This window comes from Aspergillus glaucus (genome assembly GCF_001890805.1).
Source record: "Aspergillus glaucus CBS 516.65 unplaced genomic scaffold ASPGLscaffold_8, whole genome shotgun sequence".
In the NCBI taxonomy this organism is placed as follows: domain Eukaryota; kingdom Fungi; phylum Ascomycota; class Eurotiomycetes; order Eurotiales; family Aspergillaceae; genus Aspergillus; species Aspergillus glaucus.
Genome location: NW_019170460.1, coordinates 1119904 through 1130634, shown reverse-complemented (window position 1 = coordinate 1130634; position 10731 = coordinate 1119904). Strand labels below are relative to the sequence as shown.

The following is a 10731-nucleotide window of genomic DNA, read 5'->3' as shown; positions in this document are numbered from 1 at the left end:
TCGCAACAGAAAAATATGATTAGGATAATTCGTCTCCATCTTGTGGGGGTATAGGATTATGATCGACGGGTAACGATAAAGGTAGGGATCAGGTTGCTATTTTCATTCGAGTTTGTCTTTTTTTTTCCCTATCTAGCCTCTTACTCACCTTCGAGGGAATTCGAAACATACGTTTGATTGTCACTTGTTGATAAGAAATGCTGTTTGTCTGCGCTCCATACGTATTTAATCGACCCAACACTAGTAATTAATTGGCTTGGTATCATAAAAGTAGGAACGTAAACAATAAAAAAGCAAGTCCCAGATCCATAAGTCGTAGAGCCAGCCTCGCAAGTTTGATCCTCATTTTAAACACCTGCATTGTCATTTGGAACACTGACAGTTATGGTAGTAAGAATCACCGCTCCTAAAACAATTATTGCAACAACTATTATGACTACATTTTTGCTGCAACAGCGGTTGCTGAAGTCTACTTTGTATTTGTATTGATATTGGGGTTGCGGTCGTTCTTAGTATTACTGTTGGATGGCATGCTGAGTTTGTAATTGGCTTTCGCTCATTTTCTTACTGTACATTTTGAAATGCATACCTAGATCCATTTGTTGTAGATTATGACCTTCGCCACTTTCCAAAGCTGGTTCTTTTTGATGAGCGAAGAACATCTCCATAGTTCGTTGGATGGGAGTAAGCGGACATTCATAGGGCTCATACAGAATAGATACAAGTGATCAACTAGCTAGATATGGAACCAGGTACCGCAACGGGGCACCGAAACGAAACCAGCGAGTCGAAAATAGAGAGATGAGGACTTGGATTAAAACAAGTAAGAAAAGCTCACTGTATTGCTTACGAAAGCCAGAGGTGACTGATAAACTGACTTGATCAATATTTGACTCTCCTGGGAATTGTATGCTCCACTAGTATAATAACACAACAACGAGGATGATAGCTAAATAGCGAGTGGTTCCAAAGCATTATGGAAGCAGAAGTCGATTGCAGAGACTACAGTAGTGCAAACCTCATTTCCGCCAATCTTAAACGACCAGTGTCAAGCATATTCAGTCAATGCCCACACTCCGACCCTAATCCCCGCAAGGAGCAGTAACAGCACGAAGTTGCGAAGAATTGCTCATAGTTATATTACCGTCGCGGTTGAAGTTGGTCATGATGTTGGACGGGGTCCGGTGATGATAAGTCAGTGTCTGGTTACATTTGTTATTTGGGCTTTCTTTCTTCCTCCTTGTCGTCTCTTGTCTCTCCTTCTAGCTCTAGATTTAGTAACAGCGTACCTGAATCCACACGGGTAGCAGTTTCGCACACTCCCCGTTCAGGGTCTGGCTCTTTTTTATCGTCGGTCATGGTGTAAAAAACTAGATTCGAGAATAATTACGATTTTTGGAAGGGAAAACCGTGTACACCAGACACCCAAGGCATCTAATGATGCAATTCTGATAGCTAGATAGAATATAGGAACTCGTAGCATGGCAAAAAGATGATAGCTGGAAAAGTCGAAAGAACATCATGTATAGTGCAAATAGAAGGTACACAAAAAGTCCCTACACTGACATCTGGGACTAGATAGAACACTGTGAACTCAACAATAGGAGCATGGGGCCCGCGATCCCAAATGATATCAGCGCAGTGATAATCCAGAAAGAAACATAGCAGCTCCTGGGACGTTGAGATTGGTCTTTCTCGGGGTTTAACCACGCTGGCGCTTCGGAGAGTGGCAGTAATATATATGGGCGGATGTTCAAGCACCTGATTAGCTCGATAAATAGCGACCGTAGTCACTTGAAATCTTGCAGATCTCATGGTATCAAAGCCATAAGAATAATAAAAACAACAACACCGGAGTTGAAGCAAATCCCAGCAACAGCATCCATTTTAAGATTTCCAATACTTGGTGACATATACCACCACGCCGACGATAAAAACGGCAAATGCTCCGAAGAGAATTGTAAAGAAGACACACATGGCTACACCTGTGGTGTTGCTGTAGCAGCGACGTCTTCGGTGGTCCAAAGATTTAACTCGGGGCTGCGCTGGTCTTTTCGGGAGGATTGGCGTTATTGGTTTTACTGTTGGTATTGACAATAATGCTCGCGATGCATATGAAAGAGTAACAACTGGTTAGTTAGTTTATTAGTTAATGTTTTTCTAGTCGTATCTGTGAATGCTGAGGACATGCCTGAATTTGTATCTGAACCCGAGCCATCAGTATCGCCCCATTCCGGGCCTCGCGTTTCTACGTCGGTCATGGTGTTAGTTATCAGAAATGTTTTTTGATATGAGGAAGAGAAAATACTGCATCTTGTCTTCGTGATGTAATGCTGATGGCAAGATGAAAAATTTACTGAAAACTCTGATTAGGGCTAGCTGAATGAATTTGATTAACATCCATCAAAGTAAGTCTTAGGTATGTCGACAAAAAAAGTAGTCCTAGCAGCAGCAATATCCCCTGCCTCCTGCCCTAACTCTAGTCCCGCCATATTCATCGCAACCATATCCTTACTATCCCCATTGAGCGTGGCACGAACAAATTAACAGGCCAGTCACTGCTACCATAATTACCGTGGCGATTTCTCCCGAATATGCCCACAATAGGAGGCTGGGGACTTTCCTGTGGCAACAGAAGTAACAGTCTGGACATTGTGGTTTATCAAACGGGGGTATCCGAGCTGTCGGGGAGAGTGGCCGCTGGGGTATATCTGGTTGGGTTGATTTTAGACATTTCCCTTACTGTATGAGGATAATCAAAACGTACCTATTTCAGGGATTTTCATACCCCGTTCGGGACCGCATTTGCAGGTCATGGTCTCTGTGCCCTGCTTTCTCGAAGAGCAGTAGGGGGTAAAGTCGAAGTGATGGAAATGTTGAGATTCAGACTTTTATGCAATCCTGATGCTTAGATTGGTTATGACTTAATCTCATTTGGAAGTGATGAATCTGATACTATTGTGAACATAGAGCCATACAGGCAGTTCCAGCCACAGTAAGAGCAACAAAGCAGTACATAAGAAGCCCTGCATTGATACAAAACTAGATCTAAGAGCAATTATCACCTTTTTATTCTCCTCCGATTGATTGGATATACGCCATCACCGAGTCCCCAATCTTGAGGATGGCGCTGGGGATAATGAAAAAAAGCTCGCAAGAGACAAGCAGAGAGGCTATGGACAGCATCACAGAGGCCATCACCAGTGTCATTTTTCCAATCTCGGCCAGTTCGTTGTTGAACATTCCCCAAAGCCTTCCAGAGAAGTAGGACCGTGGAAGTTGGTTCTGGTTTGGTTGTTTTTCGAGGTTCGTCGTGACCGGATAGGGCGTTTTGGAGTCGTTTTGCTCGGAGCCATGATGAAGCGGGTTTGTGTACGCCATTGCGCTGTTTGTTTGGAATGATGAATTCCAAGATAAATGTTGGACTCTCGAAGGCATATATATATGTGATGCAATGTTAATAATTGGATTGATAGCGGGGTTATACTAGGGCTGAACGAGGGATTAACCGACTGGTTACTATAACTTAAAAATTTTTAACAGAGCTTGGCAATCAAAGAAAAGTCCAGACACTCTAACGCAGAGTGGTAATATTCGCTCTTCTCCATCTTTGATTCCATAATCATCGTTCTACGACCAACTGCCACGGGCTCTTCCAGCGAAATATATCATCAGTCCTAGTGCTATTGCACCAGTCACGGCAATTGTAATTCAAGGACCAGTTTTGCGGCTGCGGCTGCGTTACCGGGTCCTGTTAGTCTCGTTGGTCATGGTTCGACGATGAAGGATTCACAGTGCCAATTCCTGTTTCATTTGTTAGTATAATGTCTTGTCATATTTTTCGAAGATATATACCTGAATCCTCATCGCTTGTATTGTCAAACTCGCCCTGTTCGAGGTCTGACTCGCTCCGATGATCATTATGGCCTACATTGCCCATGTTTACTATTGGCGCCAGCAGTATAGCGATAAATTTATGCTATTGAAGTGAAGGTGTAAGTTGTTCAGATGCGAGATAGGCACCCATTGGAAGGATCTGTCACGAAACTAAGGCCAAACTACTAGGCAGGCCACCTTTTCAAATGCTCAAAGATTCTACGACTCAAAATAGGCCAATACGCCAGCTAAGCATTGGAATAATGAGAGATCCGAGAAAACACCATACGGAGAAAGGAAAAGCATCCACAGTGAATTAGAGTAGTAGTAGTGGTGGTGGTGGTAGTAGTAGCATTTAGCTGCAGCTCCGTCTAGAGCATAAATCTCAAAAAGAAATCAAATACACATATAAAGCCAAATTAGGAGACACAAGAATGGAAGGTACCCAAGAAAAGAGTAGGAAGACATAAATTGTTAAAATATTGGTCAAGAAGTCGTCCAAGGTTTCGAGGATGCACTCCACACAAAAGAAGGACTCCATTGATTCATCTTGGTCTTCATTCTTCTCCCAGTAAGGATGGTCGTATTTTCGGTCCAGTTCCAATACGGATTGAGAGAGTAGTACTGCTTTGTATGACGGGAGAGAGTCTGAAGTCGAGAGTAGTATCGTACTTTCCCATTTCGATGTCTTTCATAGGAGGGTATGCGTAGGTCATATCATCGTACTAACAAACACTATCACAATAAATGATATAAACCAACACCCAAGCTCCGAAGGCTTCACATTCCAGAACCCATCTGGATCATACTCAATCAAGCGTTCCCAACGGGACTGGGTCTTATTACGTTGCTCCTGTTGCTCCTGTTGCTCTAGTTTCTGCGCCAGCTGCTGCTGTTGCTGTTCTAGGCTTGACAGGTATGCGGACAGATCGGGGGTGGGTGTGTTGAGCTCGGACTCGGACTCAAAGTCACCTCGTTCGAGGTCCTTGTCTGAGTCTGAACAGCGCTTGTAGGTGAAGCCCATTTTGCTTGTTTGTCTGTTTGCGCTTGGGGAAGACAGCGTAGACGGTTGTAAAGTATAAAATAATTAAAAAATTAAAAATTAAAACTTCATATCTATGTGACGAAACCCTGATGGCTACATTACTTGTACTGAGAATTCAGGCCACCTCCCGGTAGATTGTATACTAAAAAAAATCACATACAATCCGAAGTAACTACTTTTCCATATCAACCATCACCCTTGGAGCTTTTATAATGATTGAGGGTGGGAGTAGAATACGCGTAGAAAAGGTGAACACGGTTAGATCGAAAATTCAGCGCTATGTAGGACTCAGGAAACTAATAAGCTACAATGAGACCTGTCCATCAATACAATAAACCACAGTAATAGCACTTAGGTCCCAGGCATCCCGGCCACGATTCGAGCCGCCGTTGAAGTCATCGTCGCAGTATCAGTCCCAGTTCCAGCACTGCCCCAGTCTTGAAACACAACTCAGGCCCAAAAGGAAAGTACCAAGAAGCACCACTATAAACCCCACTGCGATGGAATTTAACCGGGGGCTACCACTGGGACTGTGTCTTATCCTGTTATTCGTACCATTGTAGCTCATGTATCTGCTCTAGCTGCTGCTGATGTTCTTCCTGGAGTTCTTGGATCCGTGCCTCATATTGCTGTAGTTGCTTAAATTGATCCTCTAGCTGCTGCTGGAGTTGTTGGTTCTGCATCTCATACTGATATTGCTCCTCTTGCTGTTGCTGTTGCTCTTCCTGGAGTTGTTAGATCTGCGCCTCATATTGTTGTAGTTGCTCAATTTGCTGCTCTTGGTCATCTAGTTTTGAGGAGAAGGTGTTGAGCTCGGACTGGATCAAACCCATTTTGGTTGTTTCTTGCTTTGATTGCCGTTTTCTGGTGAGAGATGGGGATGGGTATTGAACAGAAACAAGGCGCAGAGAAAAGTCCTGATAACTAGGCATCGACATGACAAAGTCTTTATGACTAGACTGATAATACTAAAAATCCAAGCCACCGACTTGAGAAGACGAACATATGTATACGAACAACACGATCACAAATGCAACATATGACTCCGAAATAGCAACACCTCAGTAATTCGTTTTAAGAAAATCTCAGACCTCCAATACAGCACGATTGTCAGTTACCCTGACTCCAAACCACCCCTATTAACCACTTCTTAATCAATCCGCATTCCTAACCGCCTCGACCCAAACAACACCCAAAATCACCAGCAAAACGAACGCCAGAACAAACCCCGCCACATCCCAGAAACTACACTCCAAGACTTTATTGGGGTAGTAGTGTATTTGGTATACCGCTGCTTGTGGTTGTGTTTTTGATTGTGATTGAGACTCAGACTGGGATTCATTCTGTTGTTCTGGCCGTTGTTGTTCCTGCTGGTCAGGTGCGGGAGATGAAAATGTAGATGAAGACGGTGTATAAATAGGGGTGCTGAACTCGGATTCCGAATCGCTCTCGCACTGGCTCCCGCGTTCGAATTCGATCTCGACGTCGCCTTGTTCGAGGTCGAGGTCTTTGTCTTCGTGGGAGCAGGGTTCGTAGGGCATTTTTCTGGTTGAGCGAATATCGTGAGGTTTGTCGATGCTACATGTATTTGGATTCTATAGGTTCAAAGGGAGACAAAAAGAAAAATTAGGCCACATATCGTCATGATGCAATATTGATCACTATATCGAAATAGGGCTACTATACCCGTATCACGGAAACAAAAAGAAACAAAACGATAACAATTATCCCTCCTAACACCAAACCCACCCAATCCCTAAGTAAACAAAATCACCCCCCAAATAATCCATTCCACAACCGATCCAGCATGGATACATACTCCAGCTCATCAACCACTACTCCCTCATCCTCCTCCATCCACATATTCCCACAGGCCAACTCATCCGGAAACTCCCCCTCATCCCCATCCCCATCGCCATCAATATCAACATCCCCATCCAGATCCTCCCCCGTAATATCACTCCAAGCCTCCCCATCCGTAATAACCGCAACCCTCGTCGCCTGCGGGATCCGCATCAACTCCGAAAGACTAGCTTCACAAGTACCCGCTTCCCCGAAGCAAGCAACCTCGATGCCTGACTTTGTTGTCATCGCTTTAGGCGCCGTATCCACATCGCCACCGCCATCAGTCAGGGGGTAAGAGTAAGGATACGGATACGGATCATCTATATCATCCTCCACGGCTACATACCCCTGGTAATCACTGAGACGACGATAGGGACTAGGATCGTCGACATGCCGGATACTATTCACGACCTCCGTGCAGCCGTAAATCAATGTGATGATGGCGAGCGTGCACACCAGGATGCCGATTATGAAACCCAGCGCGCCGAAGACGGCTTTTGCGATGGTAGATACTTCGGTTGAGGTTGGGAGGCGGAGGTTTTGTTGGAATTGGATCCAAGAACGGCGGCGGGGGTTGGGTTTGGACATGAATTCGGGGTTGTTGGCGTTGGGGGCGGTTGATGGGTGGGTGTAGAGGGGGGTTGTGGAGGGGGTGTCGTCTCCGTCTTCGTCGTTGGAGTTAGTTTTGGATGGAATCCAATGATGGGGTTTTGGGGGGTGGGGAGGGGGGGTACCTTGGTCACTGTAGAGGCTGCGGTATTCGCCCCGTTCGGGGTCTTCGTTTTGAGTGCCGTAGACCATTTTCAGTGATCGATTGCTTGTCGCGTAAATGAAAACAGAAATGTGTGCTGATGTTCGGGATAAAGGCACTTTTACAATGAGGAGACAGGCACCAGTGATGCAATCCTGACAAGTGCTATACTTCCAACGTCCGACCCCGGCTTCATACGCCGGTACCAAGAAAGTGTGTTGAGAACATAAACATTACTCGTTGCTGTCATAGTTATCGACTTTGGTATGTAAGTACACCCGACAAAAAACCAAAACGCCAGACACCTTGCATCCAAAACCTTCCAATATCCTTCCATGACCTTTGAAAACAATAACACGTCAGTTCGGGGTATTTCATCGACCAAAATGCAAGCAGTAAAATAAACAAGTCGATGTGTAGTAGAACCGTGCGCCGCGAAGGATCATAACATATAAATCGATAGTAGACGAAAGAGAAAGAAAAAAAATTAACTTCGGAAACTGTACATGCGGACTTCGCAGTCCTCGCTTCCGGTGGCGAATCGACTATCACCAAGTCCGATGCAGGTGATCGGCCCCGAATGGCCGGTGAAAGTGCGCTCGCACTTTCCAGTTCTGGGATCCCAGATCTTCACCATCCGATCCTCCGCTCCAGTCACAATCCGGAGCGTATCAGCACCCAGGGCCCAAACTCCCTCCAGATGGCCGAAGAACGTGCGCAGGCACCGACCTGTAGTGGTCTCCCACAGCCGAATTGTAGAGTCCAATGCGCTGGTAATCATGTAGCGCGGTGGTGCTGGACGACCATTGTCGAAGGACGGTCCAAAGGCAGATGACTCGTTCGGCTCAAGTCCTAGAGTAGCCTGGAGCGACGCCGCATCGGAGTCACCAGAAGTCGTGCTCACGTTGTCGTTTTCGCATTCCGCATCATGCTCCTCAAACTCAAACTCCCGAGGAAGAGGGACAACCTGTTGCACTTGACCAACGTGGCCATGGAAGACACGGATGCAATTCTTGGTATCCAAGTCCCAGAGCCGGACTGTACAGTCATCCGAAGCCGAAAACACGGTGCGCGACTTGGTGTCGACCCGGACTGCATTGACCCAGTCCGAATGTCCACGCAGGAGACAGGTTGACTTGTCCTCAAAGTTCCAAATCTTAATCGTCTTGTCAACGGAAGCAGAGGCGAGGATGGTGGAATCGAAGTGTAGACCAATGACACCACCACGGTGACCAGTGTAGGTGGAGATGCACTCGCCAGTGCGCCAGTTCCACACCTTCAAGCTCCGGTCCATGCTGCCACTGATCAACTTGGTGTCGTCAAATTGCAGACAGCGAATACCGGACTCATGTCCCCGGAGAGTTTGAAGTTCCTCGCCGGTCTCGGTATCCCAAATCTTGATCGTCGCGTCATACGATCCGGTCGCCAGTATGTTATCCTCAAACTGCAAACACATGATGCCGTTGGTGTGTCCACGGAACGTCTTAATCGAGCATCGTCCATACTTCCAGTTCGTCCCAACCTTGAACCGATCCTTGTACACATCTTTCCACGGCCTGTATTTGGTCTTATAGTAGTCCTCTGCATTCTCCGTACCGGAGGACAACGAAGTGCAATGACGCTTGACCATTGCCGTTTCATCTTCGCTTGATTCGGGCTTTCGTTTCGTGCCCGCGCATTCTGACGCAGCCGGGGATTCTTCACGGTTTTCGGTGTCCTGCGCAGCCGTGAGAGTCGGGGATGGTCCGCTGACGTCCCATGTTGTGGCAGTGGCGCGCATTTCGATTTCGCGCTTGGACTCCCGGAGTCGTTTGCGCTCGAGCAAGGGCAGACCCCAACCGCATTTCTTGCATTTGCGATGGATATGTTGTTCGCACATGCGATGCCAAACCACATCGTCGTCAGCTAGCGCGCGCCAACGTCGCGACACCTGGGCCGCCTTGCAGAGAGAGGTCGTGTCGAGGTAGCAAAGAATTTTGAATGCAATCTCCGGCGGAAGGGCGGTCATAAAATCGATTCGAATCAGGTCACGGACGGTGGCGGATATGAACGACAGTTGCGGGAAACAGCATTGGGACATGATCCCTTGGAGCATGAGTTTTCGATGCTTGGCAGGGGCGGCTGAAAAGAGCGACCAGACATGTGCGATGCCTTGTTGGTCGCTCTGAGGGAGCGTTTCTAGATCCTACATTGAGTCAGCAAAATTTTCTCCCATCACGGTATTTTGGCAGCTAGAACGGGAGAGGGGAGGAGGGGGGACGTACGTGCTGTAATTTGTCCATTGAGGGTTCGTCAGCCTGTCGCCGGCACTTGAGATCTGGGCGGTGGCGATAGCAATATTTGGAATTGGCTTTGTAGGAATCGGACTGTTCACCGGCGCGAGAACCTAGAGGAGCGTACTGTTCGGGGATGTGTTTGGCAAGAAACGGAGCAACATTTTTGTTGGCGAGCTTCGCAGGTGTCGTCGGTGTTGCCCTGCTGCTGTAGTGGGGCGTGGACTGGCTGGAGTCGGAGTCATCCCCATCCGACTCTCTAACCATGTCGGAGGGACCAAAGATGGACTTGGAGGGCGACTCGCGTGAGAGTTCCATGGTTATATTCTCCTTTTGGTCGCGAATAACGTGCGATTCAGCTTGTACCACGATAGTGTAGTGTCGTTGCAGAGTAGTTCGTTCAGGCGGTGCCAACTCGATGCGACACAAGGTCCGCCCCGAACTCACAGGGTATATGAGTCGTCGGCAAATGGAAGAACGAGTGCAGTATAGCGCAAACACAGACAAGTAGAATATCGAAAGAGCGCAGAAAGAGGCCGATATCAAGGTAGTAATAGGTAAAGAGAGGACCGTGGCGGGCAGAGACAGGCGCAGATCACCGAGGTCGCCGATAACAATCAGTATGGAGTATTATATGGGGGTCTCAAGCAAGACATCAACAGGGGGGCGATAGGAGAATTTAAATATGGACCAGCCACAGGGAGAAAATAGAGAGAAGAAGGAATGCTGCAGAGAATAATAAATCACGACATTGACAGTACTCAAGATGGCTCTAAAGTCTCCAAGAATCACGCAAGTCCATGGCGGCAACTCGTGATTTCCACACTAAACCTATTCAGGAATATCACGTGATTCTCCAATCTCTCTTTTTTTTTTTCTTTCTCTGGAGGATCGACGGATTCCGTATAGAGTATGGAGGATTCGTGCAGAGACCCGTTCTG

General features: G+C 46.9%; 5 protein-coding genes across 5 annotated transcripts; all 5 read right to left on the bottom strand.

Annotated features, from left to right (window-relative positions):
• Positions 1 to 3069: 3069 nt before the first annotated feature.
• On the bottom strand, positions 3070 to 3381 carry ASPGLDRAFT_34975 (uncharacterized protein; the record flags this gene model as incomplete). Its single annotated transcript, XM_022544493.1, has 1 exon — positions 3070 to 3381. The coding sequence occupies one exon, from the start codon at positions 3379 to 3381 to the stop codon at positions 3070 to 3072; it is 312 nt and encodes a 103-aa protein (XP_022402063.1).
• A 373-nt stretch (positions 3382 to 3754) lies between these two features.
• Positions 3755 to 4900, bottom strand: ASPGLDRAFT_25175 (uncharacterized protein; the record flags this gene model as incomplete). The annotated part of the gene is made up of 4 exons (XM_022543451.1): positions 3755 to 3804; positions 3856 to 3945; positions 4402 to 4524; positions 4603 to 4900. The coding sequence occupies 4 exons, from the start codon at positions 4898 to 4900 to the stop codon at positions 3755 to 3757; spliced, it is 561 nt and encodes a 186-aa protein (XP_022402062.1).
• Positions 4901 to 5466: 566 nt separating this feature from the next.
• On the bottom strand, positions 5467 to 6462 carry ASPGLDRAFT_34973 (uncharacterized protein; the record flags this gene model as incomplete). Its single annotated transcript, XM_022544492.1, has 2 exons — positions 5467 to 5646; positions 6211 to 6462. 2 exons carry the CDS (start codon positions 6460 to 6462, stop codon positions 5467 to 5469), a joined length of 432 nt encoding a protein of 143 aa, XP_022402061.1.
• An 89-nt stretch (positions 6463 to 6551) lies between these two features.
• ASPGLDRAFT_57489 (uncharacterized protein) lies at positions 6552 to 7567 on the bottom strand (the record flags this gene model as incomplete). Its single annotated transcript, XM_022548259.1, has 2 exons — positions 6552 to 7431; positions 7501 to 7567. The coding sequence occupies 2 exons, from the start codon at positions 7565 to 7567 to the stop codon at positions 6692 to 6694; spliced, it is 807 nt and encodes a 268-aa protein (XP_022402060.1). The 3' UTR covers positions 6552 to 6691.
• Positions 7568 to 8004: 437 nt separating this feature from the next.
• On the bottom strand, positions 8005 to 10108 carry ASPGLDRAFT_124482 (F-box/WD repeat-containing protein; the record flags this gene model as incomplete). Its single annotated transcript, XM_022540483.1, has 2 exons — positions 8005 to 9702; positions 9782 to 10108. The coding sequence occupies 2 exons, from the start codon at positions 10106 to 10108 to the stop codon at positions 8005 to 8007; spliced, it is 2025 nt and encodes a 674-aa protein (XP_022402059.1).
• Between the last annotated feature and the right edge of the window lie 623 nt (positions 10109 to 10731).